At 37.6% G+C, this 21,846-nt stretch overlaps 1 protein-coding gene across 3 annotated transcripts; it reads right to left on the bottom strand.

Annotated features, from left to right (window-relative positions):
* Positions 1 to 802: 802 nt before the first annotated feature.
* Positions 803 to 18,571, bottom strand: LOC139713875 (NXPE family member 3-like). Of its 3 annotated transcripts, XM_071625580.1 has the most exons (6): positions 18,487 to 18,571; positions 16,931 to 17,042; positions 9,336 to 9,484; positions 5,899 to 6,483; positions 4,407 to 4,579; positions 804 to 2,769 (listed from the first exon to the last, which is right to left on the bottom strand). In XM_071625580.1, exons 2-6 carry the CDS (start codon positions 16,953 to 16,955, stop codon positions 1,908 to 1,910), a joined length of 1,794 nt encoding a protein of 597 aa, XP_071481681.1. In that variant the 5' UTR covers positions 16,956 to 17,042; positions 18,487 to 18,571; the 3' UTR covers positions 804 to 1,907. The 3 variants fall into 3 exon arrangements, with proteins under 3 accessions (XP_071481689.1, XP_071481681.1, XP_071481698.1); XM_071625588.1 differs by lacking the exon at positions 18,487 to 18,571 and having other exon boundaries at positions 803 to 2,769; positions 4,403 to 4,579; positions 16,931 to 17,879; XM_071625597.1 differs by lacking the exon at positions 18,487 to 18,571 and having other exon boundaries at positions 4,435 to 4,579; positions 16,931 to 17,879.
* Between the last annotated feature and the right edge of the window lie 3,275 nt (positions 18,572 to 21,846).

Consider the following 21,846-nt stretch of genomic DNA (forward strand, 5'->3'; position numbering starts at 1 on the left):
TTGGCTACCAGTTATTTGATTATCCATTCCACACGTCAATGACTCTTTTTCTCCATGTCTTATTCGGTAGAGAAGCTCCTTCCCTTGTTAAACAGTGCACGCAGGTCCTGCAGAGACAAAATCCTGCAAAGAGGGGATGTTATTATTTTCATTAACAGCAGTCTACTCTCCGGAATTATACAGCAATTACTGCTTGCTTAGATCGAAATTGACAAGGGTTATTATGTTCATAGTTCCATTCTTTTCTCTGTTAGACTAAGGAGGTACTAGGCGAGCTTGCCTAGTACCTCCTTGGTTAGAAAGCCTGTGACTGAGTGGTTCCGCCCTGATTGGTTTCAGGGCGTTATCTGTTGACATGTCGATGTTAACACCGTGGGTAATTCATTGTTGTTGTTTTTTTGGTGTTTTTTTTTGTAGTACGGCTTCAGATTTTTTTTTTTAAACAGTGTTCGTTTAATCTTACCACTGGTTTCTTCATTTCATGCCTTGAAAACAGACAATAAGAAGACATACATGTATGCAAATACACGCATATACACAAGTACTGAAACATGCGCACACACAAACATGCTCACACAAACGGGTACATAATAATTCAAGGAGGAATCACATAATATGAATACAATATTATAATGATATCAACGTAAACAAGGCAATACAATCAGAGAATTCGCCGAGTGTTTTGACTGTAGTTCAAGTGAATCACGTTCAATTCAATTCAATTCAATTCAAATGATTTTATTTCCATATAAAGTAATACAAATCACTATACATAACGCTTACATGAGTACATAATAATTCAAGGAGCTTTGAATCACATAAGTTTCAACGAAACATGAATACAATATTATAATGATATCAACTTTGGTTTGGATAAATAAACAAGTAAGCAATACAATCTAATTTTGTAACAGTACATGGAAAAGAGGAATTCACAAGAAAAGCATTGCTTGTAAAAACGTCAATACGTTTAATCACAACACATTTTCAAATACGATTTCTCATGATGAAACACGGCAAAGTTTGTCAAGAAAAGGTGTCTTGGCGTTGTCCCTCATCAGGAACAATCCTTCTTTTACCGACCATGCATACAACTACACTTACTCGTGACTTACACATTTTGCAGTGGTTTATTGACACGTTATTCTGGATTAAACGAAAAAAAAAATATCGGTGACTTCTTTGTTTCAAATTAAAATCTTCAGTTGTTATTTAATTACCGCGGGTTGTGATACCGTGACCACTTCCAAATCCTGATGGCGAGGGGACAATAAGCAAATTCAGTAATCTTGCTCCTTCACTAAAGAAGATGACAATAAAATGTTTGTTAACAGATGTGAAATCTTATATTTGAAAAAGGCATTTTGTCCATAAACCAGAAGAGTCACACACAACAAGTCTTAAGATACGAAGATTTCCATTCGTTCATGGCAAGCCGTCAGTTGCACTCTTGAGACGTTTTATTGAAAGTCGAGACCACAGAACAAAAGAAAAGAGGCACACCTCTTAAAGTATTTATCAAAAATACTGAATGAAGACCTAACAAATGAAATCACTTCATTTTCATTTTTGTTTCGCAAAGAGTTCAGAAATCCTCTCTATAATCGCCGACTTTGCACATGTTTAATTTCTAACCCTAAGCTACTTTAACCCAAATGATCCTAATATTAGACTGTGAACACGAATGTGCCTATCATAATCAGCTGATGTGATCATTTGTAAGTTTGTTAGTTTGCTTTTTACTCTATACTTTACTTTCAGCCAAATGATAAATTAGTGATGGGATGCTGTGCGCTTGTAAACATCAACGATGCAAGATAAAGTGTATTTTATAGTGTTTCAATCAAACTGTAGTACTGACTGGTCACAAAATCATTCAATGGCAAGAACAATGTCTTTTGCACACGTCACATTGAACAGCCTAACATGGTTAGCAGCTGGTCGCTGAGATTTTCGACATGGGTACCGGTTGGATGCACATTGTCATACTCCAGCTGAGCTTCAGTCATCTGCCAAGCATTAAGGTAGCCAATTTTAAGCGGAAAATGCTCCAATGCGAATCGAATTCTATATTCCAAATCCCGAGCGTACCAGTCGCTGCAACACGCGTACATAACGAAATGGTAACCCTCTCGCGTGTTGGCGCCTTTTAACACCAAAACAGCACGCGGATTTCGTTCGTGTAGTCTGCGCATGGCTGCTAATATTCCATGCAATCTTTGTTCCAGCAATGTAGGCTTACAAGAAGTAAAATGAGCCCATAGCGACACTACCACTACCACAGTGGATTCGTTGTTGTTGATTTGATCTATCCGATTAGCCACATACTCAATATCTGATATGTGCGTCCATGCATTTTTTGAAATTGGGAAACCGTGGAAGGCGTAGAAAGTTGATATATTCCAAATGCTGTCGCTCCCTGTAAGCGGACCTGTATAATCTGCTTGATCGATGCTGTAAATAGTTTTAGTGAGTTTCAGCTTATCAATATAGAACATACTCAACTGACGGATCGTGGAGTCACCGAAAAAGTACACATGTTTGTTCTGTAGACAGGATCGTATGTGTTCTGCAGTTGAAAAGCGATGAACTTTGCAGTTTGACGGAATCCACGTACCATTTGAGTAATATCCTGCGATCTGGGGCTGAATTTTGGATATTCCCGGCGAACAGATGGGGAATGAATTAGCTAAATTTCGAAGATCATCTGAAGAGTTTCTCTGCGCAACATGCACCTGTGCTGTGGAGCCAGTCACCGGATATACCCAGCTGATAAAAGAAAGAAAATCGGTACCATCTTTAAAGATAAATAAGAGAAATCAATCAATCAATATGTATTAAACTATATCATATAGGTCAAAAGACTATACAACAAGAATACTTTTACAATTTGAAGATTTGATGAAATAATCCTGCTATAATCGGAAATTTCTGAAATTATCATATTATCATATTCATCAAGTGGAGTCCTTAAATGAAAATACTCAAGAAAAAAAATCGAGAGTAATCATTTTACACTATCAATGTCCACACCCAGTTCTCAATCATCATAACTTCCTGCAACACCCACAAAATCACTCCTTTCAGGTCAGTAAACAGTGGCGGATCCTGGAGGGGGCGCCTCCTTTCATTTGTTGTTGTTGGTTAAAACAAAAGAAATAAAAAGAACAAAAATGAAAGGGGGAGCAAGCGCCCCTTTAATTTGAGAGAAACCATCTGTAAGGCGATTGTAATGACATCAGAAAATTAGATTTAACCTCAGGTGTCAAATCTAACACCAATCAAGTGTAAGGGCGACATCGACAGGTTAAGAAAGTATGTGGTGATGGTGTTGAAATGTGATCACCTGCCACTTTGTGGTGTCAATTTGACACACTGCAGCTTGTTTTTTTTTTGACACTTCGCTGGTGTTAATTCAGCAATGACACTACATGATGTTGATTTGATGTCGCTGGTGTTAATGCCAATGGTATGACACCCGCCCAGCGTCACTAGGAGACCACACCCAATGTTGTTACCAGTTACTTTGTGTAAATGTGTTCACAGTCTTTGATCAAGTACTAGTTCTCTTGTTGAAGTTCAAAAGCAACAAGAACAGTAACTAATCACCTATAGTAGTGACACCCGGATGAACACTGGAAATTTAACACCAGCTTGGTAATTCATGGGCACCCATATGTTTTTTCAGTGTAGAAATTGCGCACATATTGCTGAAATAAAAATCCAAATTGCTCGATTGTGACATGTCTGGACACTAATCTGACATATCAATTATATAAAAAAAAGACTATACTTGAAGATTATAACATATCAATTTCATTTGTCGGAAATACTTGGGAAAGTGAAAGAGATGTTTTATTTCAAACACTTTCACAGCATACAGCTCAGATTCACAATTTTGCATATTATTTTGGACGTGATTGACTTTTGGTCTATATGATTTATCATTGGGTCAAGATGGACTTCATTTAATATGATTATGAACAAGCCAGATATGCCCGATGTTATTGAAAATGAATCTTCAGATTGCTCAGAAAGATGACGGCATCGAACTACGATCACAAGAGGCACAAATGCACCGGTAAAATCCTTTTGTGCATCCATATAGAAAACTGACTGCTGTTCGGATAATCATAGCCAGCTGGAACCCCCGTATCATGGCAATTACCCCGCCCCCCCCCCCCCCCCTGCCCCCCCCCCCCCCGGCTAAATGCTGGTTAGTGATAAGGTTAGAGTATCGATTAGGGTTAGGATTAGGTTTAGGGTTAGTGTTTGGGTTAGGGTTAGGAGTAGGTTCAGGATTAGGATCAGGGTTAGGGTCAGGGGAAGGATCCGGGGTGATTCCCAAGGGGGTAATTGCCCTAGACCCGGACCTCCACCTCCGGAATCTCTTTGGTTATACCCACTGGCCAAATGCAGCTTGCTCTTTCTCACTCATTAACGAGACAGATTCCTCGTTGCTCTTGACCGCATCAAGTCGGTGCATGACCCTGTCGGTGCATTCGAATCTGGCGGGTTTCTCGCAGTACCAGGGTGAGCCTGTGCGTTTGTCGGTAAAGTTACACAGGTCACTTTCTTTCTGTTGACAAAGAAAAAAAAATGAATAGCAGATCCGAGTAACCTGGGAAATACAAATGATGAATGTAATTCGTCTTTCTTTCTTTTTTTTTGTCATTTACTGAATCAAGGCATGATCGATGTTGAGTGAGGAAATTTGAGAACCTGCTTTACTCAGAAGCTCTTAGTTTTGGCTTTTATATTATGTATGTTTCATCTATCTAATAAGGGTTGAGTTATACTTCATAAAATTCAACGTGCAAAGTACAGCTGTAAGTGAGAGAATATCAGTTAAACTATTGCCCACAGGAATCACCATTTTATTTTCGTCACATTTGTTTGTAGTCAAGATCTTCAGTGCCATCTTCACAGTAGATACCCGTTGGCTTTGAGTAATCAATGGGCTCACATCGCAATTTTCCCATTCGTTTGAAAATTTGAATCGTATTTCTTTGCTCGACGATTTTTAGCATGTATTCTTTGTAGAATAGAATATTTCGCTTTCTCAAACTTTGATTTGGAAAATGGGCTAACATTTGATTTTCCCATTCGTTTGAATACTATTCGTTTGAATATTTGAGTCATATCTCTTTGCCCACAAAATGCTTAATATGTATTCTTTGTAGAGTATGATAGTTCGCCTCTCAAACTTTGGTTTGGAAAATGGGCAAACATTCAATTATCCCATTCGTTTAAATATTTGAATCATATCTCTTTGCCCACAGATTGCTTAACATGTATTCTTCGTAGAATAGAATATTTCGCCATCTCAAACTTTGATTTGGAAAATGGGCTAACATTCAATTTTCCCATTCGTTTGAATATTTGAATCATATCTCTTTGTCCACCAGATTGCTTAACATGTACATATTTTCTTTGTAGAATAGAATATTTCGCCATCTCAAACTTTGATTGGGAAAATGGGCTAACATTCAATTTTCCCATTCGTTTGAATATTTGAATCATATCTTTTTGCCCACCAGATCGCTTAACATGTACATGTATTCTTTGTAGAATAGAATATTTCGCCATCTCAAACTTTTATTTGGAAAATGACTGGTTGAACTTCTTTCCATTATACATTTTGGAGTTTACGATAGTGATTTATGTTAGTTTGGTTAGTGCAACGGCATTTTTCATAATATACGTAGAATTTTTATATGAATTTATGTGTATGTGCATTACATAAGTATATACATATATAGACCCTATATATATGATACATGTATGTGTGTGCGTGTGTGTGTGTGTATTTTCCTAGTTTGTCATAATAGGGGTGTTTTTTTCGTTCCTGGTTAAGATTAATAATACCATTGTAAAGAATACAAATTGTGTCCACACCATGGAAGGCCTCGGTAAGGAATTGCAGTACACCACCTCTTCCTCTTCACCGGGACGACTAAATGTACCTAGGTAGACCTGTCGCGGCTGGTGATTCGCTCGGAGACGATCAAGAACATAGACGGCTTCGCTGGAATGTACCAAGCCTACGTAGATCCTTACCATTCCGGACCATTTGAAGGTGAAAAATGCACTATACGAACCATCACCGTTGTCGATTATTTGGCCGTCTTGTGAAGAACTTGTCTTGAAGTTTGATGTGATAGTATAGATCTTGGCACGAAAGTAATCCCCACCGTGCGTCTTCATCTCATTGCGGCCATTTCGAGCTTGGATGCGCAACTCTAGTTCGTCGCAAATTCGGTAATTCGATTTCCTGTTGACAACGTCGAATGTGCTGAATTCACTGCTCGTGGTGTCAAGCTCACTCCTCCAGTTTGTTGGGTAGACGACGGGATAGTGGAAGGGGGAAAATTTTCTGATTGTCCTCTCCGGACAGAATGGATGGCGAAAGCTGTTGGACGAGCTGTGTGCATTAACTGCTTTTGAGTCACGGACACCTGATGTATCAGAATTGGCCCGTATCTGAATCATAAGAAAAAAAATCAATAAAAAAATATGGACGAGCTGTTGAAAGCAAATCCTTAAAAAAAAAAAAAAAACAGAAAAAAGGAACACATAAAAGATGAAAGAGCTGCCCCGTGTGAGGCAAAAAGTGAAGTCAATTTATCCAGCACCGGATCTGTATAGTATTATATGTGAGAAGGAAAATCATCGTTCGCTCAAACATGATCCCTTTTTTATGTTGTTGTTGTGTTTTAAAGAAAGAAGAGAGAGAGAGAGAGAGAGAGAGAGAGAGAGAAATGTACTAATCTTGTCAGTAGCATTCATTTCTATGTATTCATCTCATTTTCGTCATATTTTAACAAGGTGATAGGAGAAACTTGCTCATCCAGTGGCTGTTATTCTGAAAAAGTGACAGAGACATGAATTTTACTCAATCCAATTCAATTCAAAGTTTTATCAATTTCAATCCAACAAAGAGTTAATTAAAATATAAAACATGCCTCACACAATCATATTGTTTGATCAATTTGAAAAAAACAATATTATATATAACGTAGTGTGGATCGAATTGTACATAAGATTTATACGATATATTAAGTATAGATCAAGAATAACCAATAACATCGATGTGTGTATGCTTCGAAAGGTTGACAAAAAAAGTACTCATAGTAGTGTAGAGCTCAAAAGCTTTGTAGCCTTATGAATTTGGACCTATATTTTGTTGCACTCTTATATTTCCTCTATATTGCAAAATTATGTGTTTGAATTTAGAAACCAACGTCCACGACTCAAATTTCAATATCACAGTGCTTCTAAAATTGTAGTTTGTATGTTTGAATGGAAATAAGTGACATAGAATTTGAGGTAAATTATTCCATGAGCTGTATTATGCACTGCAAGTATTCGACGTCTTTGTCTTATTTCAGTTTTATTACTGAACTGATTGATCACTGCCACACACACACACACACACATACACAAAAACACTCATTGCCTTGTAATAAGGATATCTATAGGTGGGCTTATAAATACCGTTGAACAAAATGGTACCATTTACTTTGACCTTTATTAGCAGCCCCGCCTTCTATGTCGTTATTGGCAATTTAGACTTTTTCATAGGCCTATTCATACTTTTTTTTTTCACTGTAATAGCCACAGCATGCAATCAATCAAAGATAGAGTCTTTCTGAAAGTGACTTATGAAACTAATTTTTTTTTTTTAGTTCATTGAGAGGACAAGTTGACGTCATCCACTATTTCATTTTTCCCCGGACACACAAACGGAGACACCACCTATTATTGGCAACAAGAAAGAGGGTGTCAAGCTTTCATAACTACAGCATCCGGGAGGAAACAAGCTAATTTCTGATTCACAAATCCCTCTACATCGACGTAAATACGCACTGAACAAATACGCACAGAAGAAATCATGAGTATACATACTCGGCCAGGATTCGAACCTATATACCAACTCCTGCATTATCACCGTCCGACAGGCGACCGCTGCTTCTAATCCTTAATCTACCGATCAATTCAGTGCTCATGTTTGGAAATCTGTCAGTAAGTTGTAATAAAAACAACTCGACGGAAGAATTTCATTAATTTGAATAAGCTAATTTAATTGCTCTTGCAGTACACTCTGTACCACACCTCGTTGGCAAATCCGAGATTGTGAAGAGTCGAAGCGTTACATCCTCTTTCACAAGTTGTGGTTTTACTTTATCTCTTCAGCTTTTGAAACGTAATCAAAGTAGAGATAGTCTGCTAGATATTTCCAAATAATACGTGAAAAGGGAAATGCCATACATGTTATCGAATGGGACAAGGGGTGTATTAAACCACACGCATGGGTGTACTTCTTTGATCTAACCAAGGAGGTTCAAGAAAATGGAGTCACAACTGTCTTATTTCCTTTACTAGATGTTCGATGCCGCCGCTCAGAAATATTTGAAGCATGTGCCAAACTGGATCTGCCACGCAGATAGGAAGACAACTGACTCGTGTCTTATTGCATAATCACCAGCCATTTTCTAAGGAAGATATGTCTTTGTGATGGTAATTACTTTTCGCTATCCCTTCTTATACAAGGTAGGTGGTACAGACACGAGGATGTGCGAATAGAAATTGCGCAAAAAATGCTGAATGAAGATGAAAATTACTCGACTGGGCACACCCGGGCACCAATCTGATCAATAAAGAATTATATTTGAAGATTATTCCAGGTCAGTATTATTTGTCGGAATTAAGCGGAAAAGTGATAAAGCCGGCTTTCCAGGATGGTACAGTTTTAAACATTGTTCACATGATACAGCTCTGATTTACACTTTTGCACAAATTTCTGCACGGGATTGATTTTTGTTTTACATGCTTTATCATTAACTGAAATTTCATTTCATTTAATAAATAAATAAGCAAAATATGGCCAATATTATGTTCACGTTCAAAATGAATCTTCAGATTGCTCAGCAAGACGGCTGCTTCGAACATCGATCATCAAAGGCACAAATGCACCCGTGAAATTCTTTTGTACATCAATAGAAATCTGACAACTGTTTGAATAATTACAGCCAGTTTGAACTCCAACTCTTAAACCTCCTTGATCTAACAGAAGGCCAGCATGGAAGTGGCACCAGAAAATTGCGCTGAAGGCTTTTTTTTTTCGTCTGTCAGCTGATGTAGATGACCCCCGGAAGTGGCTACTTCACCTTGTACTAAAAGCAAACAAAACCAAATTTGGCATACATTTCCTGAATTTGTATTTTCTTTTCTTTTATTCTCAACCCTTTTCATAAACTGTGCCTACTAAGTTATGTGCACCTATACAATATTCATGACTGTGTCAAGCGAGCTAGTTCGAACAATAATGGTACCTCGACTAGCGCCATCTTACTGTCCCGGTGGAACATGTGCTCAGTCAATAAGCCAGCAGTGTGCAAGCGTAGGGTGACTAACGAAATCACAACGACTGCGACGAGAAGACTTCCCAAGAATAATCTCTGGATCGACAGAAGACTTGTTGCTGTAGACAAAACAAGACCAGACACTGTTATACGTTTACTTCAACTGTCATAATTTCATGAAACTGCATAGTCAATGACTCATGAGTTATGTTTTTTTAAGAAAGACAGCAAAGTTACAGCCCCTTCTTATTTAATTTCATTTTATTATCTCCTGCTGCAACTGCAACGTTTAACAATAATCGGCAATTAACCCAAATTGAAGCCCTCTGCAAACTTAGTAGATGTGTTGATGATATTAAGCAATGGTCTCACGATAATTATTTGAAATTGAATTGTGTTAAATCGGAATCTTTATATGTTTATTCTCAGTTCAGGCGGGGTAGCTCTCTCACAGAATTTTCCCTTGAAGATAGTAGGGCCTACTGTCCCCATCTCTCAGTCCGTCAGAGATCTCGGAGTTATTGTAGATAAGCATCTGAACTTTCAACAACATATTAAGAATTCATGTCGTTCTACTGCTTGGGGTATTTGTAAAATTGGTAAAATCCGTAAGTTATTGGATCAGTCTTCCGCTGAACGTCTCATGCACGCATTTGTTTCCTCTCATCGTGACTACTGTAATTCCCTTCTTGTTGGTATCCCTGCTTCTAGTATTGCACCACTTCAAAGAATTCAAAATGCAGCTGCTAGCTTGTGACCCTTACAAAAAGATCTGACCACATTACTCCACTTCTCCAATCCCTCCACTGGCTCCCCATTCATCAGCGTATCACTTTTAAAATCCTCCTTATTGTTTACAAGATATGCAATAATCTTGCCCCATCTTATCCTAAAGACTTAATTTCCTTCCGCTCCTCCACTTCAACCCGTTCTCTCCGTTCTTCCTCCACTCTCCAATTATCACGTGGTCCCCGCACCTGCACACGTTATGGTGATAGGGCCTTTTCTGTTATTTCCCCACTTCTTTGGAATAAACTCCCTTTTTTTCGTAACGCTGAAAATGCTGATAGGTTTAAGCCATTGTTGATAACTTATCTGTTTACACAACCTTAATTCTGCTGTTGTTGTCGTTGCTGTCGTTGTATTATAATATGTACATAATGCTGTATTTAACTTTTACGTTATATTTTTTTCCTTTTTTCCCCGGATTGATGCGCTTAGAAACATCAGTATTAAGCGCTATATAAATGTTATTCATTATCATTATCATTAATTAGAGTGCTAGCTCTGTGAATCCGATAAAGATTTTGTTGTCTTTAAAATGTATTTTACAATCATTTTCTATGATTCAACACTATCGTTACAACTACCAAAAACAAAAACTATGCTCCTTGACGTCATCCAAAAGAAATGATTTTCACTTCGTCATTTTCACCTATAGTTTTCGCATGCATGAAATTTGCTCAAAACATGTGTGCGTGTGTGCTTGTGTGTATGGGGGGGGGGGTTGGGCGCTGTATTTTACCACCTCTAATTCCACTTGAAGTACTCAATATTGTTTAATTTTTATTTGATTTTATTTTCAAGATAATTTTACACAAAAGACACATTCTTTTCAGCAATATGACAAAAATTGTCAATATATAAAATTTACAATGTATACATGATTTTTAAAATCCATAATTACTACATTAGCTCCGAGCTAACTAAGGTAATTATCAATCATTACATTACACAAACACACACACCTACACACACAAAAATTGTGGGTGTATTTGTATGTTTAGAATGAATATACTGTACGATGTATTTGTTTTAAACAATGCTGTCTACACAGTCATGATAATTATATAGTCCCTTCCCCAGGAGAACGCAATTCCGCGAACGCCAAAAACTTGCAGTTTTTAAGTGAAATGTCATGTGACGTATCAAATGCTTTTTGTATAAATCCATGAAAATTCTATTGTGACATATTTGCCATTGCCTTTGTTTTCTTGTCGTATAACTTCTTAAAGCTAATTTGGGAGAATTCTTTCTAAAACCATATTGAATTCAAAACTTTATGATTATGCAGAAATTTATAAAGCCTATTATAAACTGTATTTGGAGAGCCTATATTTTTCATGAATTTGGGATATAATAGGAAGGATAGAGATACGTGAATATTTACTGATTTGACATGAATCATCTGTCTTCATACAAAATAAAATCATCTTTCTTAAGAATTTGGTTTACCTTTGTGATTTCTAGAGAAGTAGGATATTTACCATAAGATATGGAGACATTATATGTGTAAGTGGATCAGCAATTTGATGTATAGACCTTTGACTTTGAGGACTGATGCCCTTATTCTATCACAGCCATTTGCCCTATACTTGAATTCAGATCGTTCGTAATATCAATAATTTCATTAGAGTTTGTAGGGTAAGAACATGAAATGAAGAGGTGGGTTTAGGAAGAAATTTCAAAAAAGAGGCTTCATTCGTGTCGTCAAATCTTTTTGCCAGAATAAAAAAAAAAAAGCGGTGAGTTGGCTCAGTCGGTAGCGCGTCTGCCTCACGATCACGCGGCCCGGGTTCGAACCCGAGTCTGGACTGAGCAATGTTGAGTGTAAGCATACCGTTCCCTCTAGCAAGAGGCAAACACTCTGTCCCTCTGATAGGACATAAGATGGAGGTCATGTGCATGAGAGAGTAACAACTCATGCACGTAAAAGATCCCGCTTCATTCATTCATCGTAAAGAGCAGGGTGTTTAACCCGGTGAAGTGGTCCCACCTTACATCCAACTGGACCCCATGGCAGACCAGCTTAACGTAGCTGAATATGGGCTATCCAGCCATCTCTCAGATGGAAATGAACAAACAAACAAAACAAACAAAATAAGACCTAATATCAACACACAAACACGCACAGAGGAATAATTGTTTTGGCTGCATCTTTTTGACCAATAATTGATTTAACATCATCAAATTTGAAATAAAAAAAAGATGATATCTGTCGTACGCAATAAACAAGCAGTAATTATAAATCTAGGGCGCCTGTATCTATTCCGTTGAGGAAGTATTGACTCAAAAAAATATTCTTTTAAACTTAAAGAAAAAAAGGTCAGAAAGTGTATCTGAGGGCAATCGGTACTGATTTCCTTGATACATGTATAATGTCAGGGCTCTGTGTGCTAATTATATCGAGGTATTATCTAAGAAATTGTTGCATGATCCTCACGTGCTGGGTATTAATGCAAATTGGTATCAAATGACAAGAATTTAATTTACAAACAGGCATACTCTACAGAGGAGAGCATTTTTTTGTAATGATATTCATTCATAGAAATAGCTATTTGCAGAGTGTTGATATCATCTGTCTTGAAACTATTTTTCAACGATTGAATAGAGGATCTGTGTCTGAGAGTTAGTGCGATTTTAGGCAATTTCCTTATCGCTTTAATTTCAGATGAAATGTAATTATCTTTTTTGAACTTATAGAGAACGATTCCCCAAATAATATCGCAGTAAAAAATATACGGTAAAATCAAGAAAACTGTGAAAAAAATCCTTATCTCACTTTTTGTTATGTCAAAACTTATTGCAACTTTTCCCGTTCTGCTTGAGTTTCTTTAATATTTGACTCTCGCGTCCAATGTCCCATGGAGAATTGCAAAACAGCTCTCCTCATGTATACCTCTCTCTTTCTTCTGAGAGATTCTTCGTGCCCATTAAAACCTGGGCTAGAATCTTTCATACATGGTGCAATGAAATTGCTCACGTGCCCTTTGAAACAGCAGCCTAATTGTCATCTTTTGCCAGTGCGCTTTGCCTTGACCTATACTGGTTGTAGATAATTATAGACATGTCATACACCTGTCCTGTCGCGGCTGTCGGGCAGTACACAAGCGGCGTGCTGGATACAGGTATACCAGTAGTTAGTCACTTTTCCCGTGATAGCATATGCACCTAAATGCACAGAGCATCAGCACAAGTTACTCATAAGTGACTGCTTTTCGTCCTCAGCATGACCTTATCAATAGCACCCAACTGGGATTCATCTGCTTTTATACTGCTTTGTGAATGTGTGTGTTTTTACAGGTCAAAATATTGGCTAAAAGAAAAATCCAAACCAATTAAAGTTACTCTGAGAAGAAAGAGTAAATTTCACGAGCACAACCGTGAAATTTGATTAATATCGGAAAAAGAATATAAGGGAAGCCATAAAATTGTCATGTTGTGCCAATTCTCACCATAGAGTTCTTGAACAGTCAAAATAAATATGTAATGAGTGGGTGGATGTCAAAGAATCACATCTTTCCATATAGTCTGTACACAACAAGTTAAATGTACACACGCACACGCACACACACACACACACACACATATATATATATATATATATATATATATATATATATATATTTGTTTAAATGCAAGTATGCCCTTTTAATAGTCTCAAGTTCAGATAGAAAAAATATATGACAGATCATCACAATAAGCTATTCAGCCATGAATATTCTTATTCTTTGCATTTTTAATAGCCATTTTCTTTTTCTTTTCTTTTTTTCGGTGTGTGTCTGTGTAAATATGATTGATGGAATTGATAGCTCGTCATTATCTTCAACTGTACGTACGATAATTGTTTGGCAGAAATCAGCGAAACATCATCACATCATACCTTCACGAGGTTTTATCCGATATTTAATCACACTTTTACGGCTACTCATATAAAAGAATTAACTTTCATTTCACTACTTCAGACTAACTTTTCACTCGTCATGCTGGTATGGATTTGACCATTAAGGAACTGTATAAACTGCAGCCTTTATGTGGTTTGCCTATTACTATACACAAAGCAGCTTCTGCGAACGGCTTCACCGTAGGTCTACTTTGTGATCCAGACCCAGTGATGTCTGCAACCGGCTGAAATTCAATTAAGTTTACTGCCTGTAGTTGTTTAAGGAATCTTTAAGATAATAATCGATACAAATAGATAAATCGCAAAGCAAATAAGAGCACCATTTAAAGACATTTTAAATTCCATCATCAAAAAGAATAAAATAAAACTCTCCGGTGATACCTTACTTAAAACATAAGAAGGAATGCTCTTGAGTATGATTGAAAATGCCCGATACATTGCTTTTCATTTTCTTTGTTTTTTATTCTTTTAGGAGCTTCAATCGCAATTATTATAGTTCAATTCAACAAAAACAGAATGCAATAAAACTCTTCACACGGTACTTTGTATTGGGCCAATTAACAATGCTCCTACGGCTGTGATATGAAGGCTGTGCACCAAACGCGAAGCTCCGCAGTTTTCTTTGTATTCGTTTCATTAGTTTAAATCATACGAAAAAAAAAACCGTCCTGAAATGGCTTCAAAGTCGCCATGCGTATGTCAAGAGCAACCACAAAACAAAACAAAACAAAATAAAACAAACAAAACAAAACACCCCCCCCCCCATAATAAGTGATTTGGCTGCCAGGACATCAAGCTTGGCGTAGCTGCAACCCTTTTTGTTTGATTGATTCTGATTCGATTTCACATTAAAAAAAAAAAAAAAGTTAAGTTCAATGGGAGACTTATACAAAATGATAAAATTGTCATCCCCACCAATTTGAATGTTTTGCTGCGACTTAAATTATTATTTTGTGGAAACACAAAAATTCCATTCCAGTTCATTACAGTTCACAAAAGTTCCATTCAGTATACTCACACGAGTGTGTGTGTGTGTGTGTGTGTGTGTGTGTGTGTGTGTGTGTGTGTGTGAGGGTGTGTGTGTATTTGTGTTTGAAATTGTGTCGCTTCTCCACGCGCGACATCTTTCATAGATTCAATATTCCAGATAGTAGAGCGTAACAAAGGGATTGCCGGTATGTCAGCGTCTTTTGTTATGGCGTAGCTGGAACCAGGTGCGAGCATGGTTAGCAACAATAGTGTTCATAGATATTCGGGCAGGTGAGGTTGTTTAGAATAAGTTTCCATGGCGATGAATAGCTATGTAATCACATTTTGGTATTCCACGGACAGGTGTTACACGAGTCCAGCTGAACTTGCGTTGTAAATATGCCCAAGAGAGGGCACCAGATTGATTCCACTGGAGGCTCACAATTGATATACTTTGGCATACATATTATTAAATTTTGTTATTATTCCAGTTTATCTACTCATTATGGGTAGCTATCTGCAGGAAGCCCTCATAGCAGATGGAATAAAAAAAAAACCCAAAACAAAACAAAACAAAACAGAGCTTTTCACTATCTAGTGTCTACCTGTGTGCCTTGCTCTTTTAGAATGACCGTCATTAGAGAATTCCACAAACCAGTTAAAGATAAGTCTGAAAGGGAAGAATAGTTTGTTTTATAACCTCAGCAGTAAAAATGTCATCACAATCGGATGAAAATTAGCCAGAACCTTATGAAATTGTGAAGCGTTGCTATCAAATATTTATCAAACAGTTCTCGAACAGTTGGTATGAATTCATCACCGCAGTTGTGCATTGATTGTTTACATGAAAAATGGCGAGAAGATTTAACATACCTTTTCTGTTATAAAAGCGCAAAACGTAATGTTATTTTGTCCAATAAATAACTTGTTCGCTTTAATTGTTCTATTTTCATCTGAGAATATGGCTCCAATATCAAACAGCGCTAGCTGGTCTTTCATGTCGTCCAGTTGGATCTGAGGGGGACCACTTCACTGCCACTGGGTTAGGCACCATACTCTTTGCAATGAATGAACAAATCGGGATCTTTCACGTGCAGAAGACGTAACTCTCTTATACAGACACTTCCATTTCATGTCCTATTCGAGGGCCATCTCTGCAGTGTTTTAGCTCCTATGCTATAGGAAACGGTATGATTACACCATGGACCTACTACACAATGGACATACATCACTTGCTAATTAATTCAAACACCTGTTTCTGTCAAAAGCGTCATGGTAACATTTTAAACATGACTTCCTGCTTTGATCTCACCATGACATCCGACAGTAAACCTGGATAAAATCAAAACAGCGCTGTGAGAAATCTTAAAACTATAGTTTACGTAAGCAGAAGATAATAACTCTCTAAAGTCAATAAAATGCATGGGCAGTTGAAGTGCATTAGGAAAATCATCGCTGCTTCAATTTCATTTGAATCTTTCATCGTCACTGACAAGAAAAAAAAACCCTTTCCATCATTTCGGTCTTATTAAGCTGAAGTGCCATTTAGGACTCGACTGTCTTTGAATAAACACCCATGATGGGGAGCAGCAAACAAGTTTGGTATCACAAAATTAATATTCATTGAAGTGGACACTAACCCCGGACACGCATTTAACGTTGCACAATGGTCGGACCGTCATGTCGCCTACCGTTCCTGACCATGTTCACTTTAAAACACTAGTCTCTAGTGTGAGAAAATGGGACAAAAGTCTTACCTGGGGATGACCTGACGGTATTAAGGGCGACTGTATTTCAGTCTTAAATATTCATCTCAAAGCACAAAACACAAACTAAACACTTATGATTTTATTTCATCTAATTCATATAATAAAACCTAACAAAATCAAACTATGATATTATGGTGCTTTACCTTTTCTAGCCGTGATCTGAGCCATGGCGTTCTTCCTTGCCTAATCTTTAACTTTGTAGTCCCGGAAAATGCAGCTAGCGAGGTGAACGGAGAAGGCGGTGTGATACGATGGCTCGTACATGTTATGGAGAAATAGAGCAAAATTTATGTCAGAGTGCGTAAAAGTGATCACGAAAGGAAAAGAGAAATTTGTTTCGTTTGTTTGGCATTACTGACATCAATGGTATAGAAACAGAGCGGTTCAGCTCCTAAGAGAAATCACGATCGGTAAACAAAACAACGCATGCGCATACGTCAATGTAAATGAGTGTTTCTAGTTTTGTTTTGAAAGAGATGATGAATAGTCGCTATTCGTCAATTTATCTTGAGGAATTGATGGTGTATATGGATTACAAGCGTGTCGTGTTTAAACCATGCAGATCGACTCCAGAGGACAATTTTGTATATGCTGGAATAACAATCATGATTCAGTACATTGCGCGTTTGCGATATTGTTGAGGTTGTATAACATGATTTACTTGAAAGTTATTGGAGTAAACTTCACTCGATGTGTTGTACATTGGTTCAGAACATAACATATTCTCGATTTCAAGAAAGTACACATTATGGTCATCGGAAACGTGGTATGATGCATGGGGTTTGGTGGATTCGTCCATTGCATCAGCCAGTTTGTTGGATGCGATTGGATTTTATTTGTTAATTCCATTGATTCCCACAGCAAGATTTCTGATGAAAGAAAAGAAAAAAGTAAACACAAACAGTCAACAACTGTGCGGGTGACAAAGGATAAAAAAGATACGCCTATCAAGAAATGAAACTAAAAGTAGTTTCCCCCTGACATTTTTCATGCGTAGTTTTACCACAAGTATTTAGGAAGAAAGTATATAGTGCTTTAACAAAAAGCACACAAGTCCATTCACAGTCGTGCACACACATACGCACGCACACACATACAGTGGCGGATCCGGGGGGGGGGGGGGGGGGGGGGCGCAACCGGCGCACGCCCCCCTTTATTTTTCGTAAAAAACAAAAGAAATAAAAAGAAAAAAATGAAATGAAACCCGAAGTGGCACCAGAAATATTAGTAACGCCCCCCCCCCCCCCCTTTAGAGAATTCCTGGATCCGCCCCTGCACATACACATTCCACAGTTACACATTCCACAGTTTGTTTGGTGTTTATTTTTTCTTTTTTGCAAATCTAGCCTGCATGGCTTTCAGCGGTTTGATAGTATTTTTTTTTCAATAGTCCTTATGGCTTTCACTGTATTGTCTGCAAGTTGTTACCAACACAGTGAGCTGACTCGGACTTCTGCTTATACATGGCCTGAGACAAGCCAGTTGGATGATGATGAGTTACAGAAAAAGGGTTCCTCCGCATCACAAGTAAGAACTCGCAAAAAAGCGCAAGTCTCACAGAACAACGACTTCTCTTTATATCTTGTTTTAAAGCCAGGCTCTTGCATCACGGATCATTCTCACTAAATGGGTATTCTTCTGTTTAGAAATAAGATTTCCACGACTTTCCTTGGAAGTGATACCATGATAAGAAACTTACCCATAGGAACCTAGCGTTGTTGTTACGACCACAGGATGATTTTATGCTGTATACCTAACATGGACAAGTCGTGATTGAACGGTCTCTCCATCCGCGCTGCGTGGCTTGCCCATCACTGAACAATCAATTTGACTGCAAACGGGGCATGCAAACCGTATAGTCTTAAATATGCAGCATATTTGTTTGCTCTGCCTCTAAACTGAGCAAACAGCGAAGTGCTCTTCAGCCCTGCAAAATAAATACACATGCTTCTCATATAATTCATTTCCGTATTTATCCAATTCAAAGGGAAGCGTTATGTTTTTAGGTTTCATCCACACACTGTTAGGAAATAAAAAGTATCATATTTTTGACCCCATATTTCTCGTGTTTGCTATTCTCTAACGCCCCTTTTCTCAGGGAACAGATAAAACGGTTGCAACATAAGCTGCATGGTTTGAGATTAACATGGTTATCATTATACACCCCGTTCTACATCACTGTGAATGATTCACCGATCTAAATGTGATTTCCTTGTTGTTGTTTCTTAAAGACTTTTTCAAACAATCAAAGAGAGAACCAGAAGGACACATTTCATTAATCTATCCTGCATAGGTATATCTCACAAAATACAAGCATTGCTTTTTATCGGACCTCTCATTTCTTTCCCCCCCTCCAATCATAACTTAGCATTTTGCCGATATGTATGTATAATTATCTCTGTTTTTGTTAATTCTCGTTTCGCACATTCTAATTTATATATGCTTATGATAAATTCTGTATTCATTCTGTGTTATGATTTGTTGGAAGAAAAATGAGAATGGAAAGATATCGTTTGACCTACACTGGGGCCGTGCATGGGCAGCCTCTCTACCTCCCCCCCCCCAAAAAAAAAAACAACAACAAACAAACAACAACAACAACAACAACACACACACCCACATAAGAAAAAGCAACATCAGCAGCAACAACAATAACAACAAACAACAACTATAACAATAACAATAACAATAACAATAACAATAACAATAACAATAACAATAACAATAACAATAATAACAATAACAATAACAATAACAACCAGATCAACAACAACAAAATTACTCTGCGCGGCCCTCTGGCCTGAGATGAGACATTATTAGGCTACGTTCAAGGAGGTATTGGTGTCAAAACATGTGATGATATTGTAGGCCTACATTCTTTTTTTTTATCAATGACTTTTTTTTTTCTGTGTCACTGCTTGAAATCATCTTTTGATGTAGGTCCTACAAAGGATGTAGGGCCTATATGATTGGTGTCGAAAGTCTGAGATACCATTTTTTTTTTTTTTTTGGGGGGGGGGGGATGGGAGCACTGACTCACCAATGCAATGAGGTCAGGCACCCTGGAGCCCCCGCCCTCCTCCTCCTCCCCCCCCCCCCAAACGTTCCACGGACCCTGCTGGTGTTAAATGCATGACTGATCGACAAATGCCCTTCACAAACACTTTATACTTGAACATTCGTATAGACCTATACCGAAACATGCACGCTACGTGTTACCTATAATGTTGAAAGTATTCAGATTAACTCTAATTTGAATGGAGTGATATGAGTTCATTTCAAAATTTGCCCTTTCACATTTACACAGAGGCCCAACATCATCCATTTTTGGAGTCTGTTTCTGCGAAATTTTTACAAGAGAGAGAATAATTAGGAAGGTACGTGCACGACAAAATACATCTTTAGACCATGACTACATATTATATACTTGATATACACACCGCCGTAGTGGATAACGGTTTGATTGCTCAAACACATGAAATAATAATGATACCAAATAGAAATAGAAGCAAGCATCTGGAAAGAAGAAGCCATAGGGCTTATACAGCAACACTATACACATCTCAGTGTAAATCAATGACTATTGAAACATTGGAGAAAAATAAGTTATGAACAGTTATGAACAAAGAAAGTTCAGAGAGATGAATTCTAAAGACAGACTGGCAGCAATAATGTATGGGAGTTGAACAGCTCTCCGTTTCGTTATAGGGCCTTTGCAAAATTCACAAATTTTCTTTTTTCTCCCTATAGAAATGTTTAGTCAGATGTGATCTCGGTATAACGATTAAACTGATTAGCTTTTGCATGTCCTTCTCAACTGAAGTTCTGTGTGTGCCCTAATATTTGAACAAAACTTAAAAATTAGCCAAATTTAGTGAAGACCTACCAAAATAGAGAGAAAAAAAAAATACGTTTCAATGCGAGCTGCTCAACACCTAGAATACTCAAAGTTGCCCAATAGTCTTCATATTTTTGATATATTTTTTTTATGTGTGTGATTTCCGAAAAAAAAAATCTTCAATTTACTTTTACTATTTGTTTTTTCTGTTTTCATACAAAGCAACATTGGGACCCTGTAACAGATTGGAATTTCCGTATGCAGCGCAGATCTACATCGTCTTCATTGGCGCATGCGCAGGGTGGATTGGCATTTGGCAATCAATGAGACGGCCGACGAGGGGGTGCATGACTTGATTTACCGCAGCCGGATCCTTGCTGTGCCAAGTTTGCATCTCACGAAACCCAGACAATATTTCAAATAGGTCGATGCACTGTACATGGAATTCTCGACAGGTAAAACACGAAGGAGGTACACAAGTTACACAAAATACCTGTTATTTTCGTGTTCAGACCGTATTTCGCGAATGAGGAAGTCATAGACATTTTCGCGAGATGTCTTCGCGAACTGACACCAACGCTGTATCTGATAATTATAAATATATTCGCATAACAGCGCGTGGCGACATTTTCGCGTGTTGTTAAATTCGCTATCCATCTAAGATTTGCGAAATTCGCGAAAATAACAGATCCTTAGGTAGGCAGTCTTCTCCCCTATAATTCTTATAGGTACACTGTAAAAACATCGGTGTTAGATTTAACACCACGGGTGTTAGATCTAACACCGATCAAACTTCAATAAAGGACCACACCCACAGGTGTTAAAAATGCACTGTGATGGTGTTGAAAAGTGTTCACCTGACACTTCGTGGTGTTAATTTGACACTGTACCTGGTGTTATTTTGACACTGTACTGGTGTTAATTCAAAAATGACACCACATGGTGTTGATTTGATATTTGCTGGTGTTAATATCAATGGTTTAACACCCGTCCAGCTTCAATAAGGGACCACACCAGCTGGTGTTACTTTGGTGTAAATTTATTTTCACATTTTTTTCAAAAATCTAGTATTTTAATGTAAAATTCTTGATCGTCTTGTTTAAATTAAAAATCAACAAGAAGTACAGTTACTAAGGAACTCTTCAAAACACAGTTTAAAATTTGGAAATGACACCCGTAGGTGTTAATTTAACACCATAAATGAGCACCGAAAATTTAACA

Source organism: Diadema antillarum, unplaced genomic scaffold, assembly GCF_040938485.1.
Source record: "Diadema antillarum isolate AM-2024a unplaced genomic scaffold, OU_Dant_1.0 scf00000044, whole genome shotgun sequence".
Classification (NCBI taxonomy): Eukaryota; Metazoa; Echinodermata; class Echinoidea; order Diadematoida; family Diadematidae; genus Diadema; species Diadema antillarum.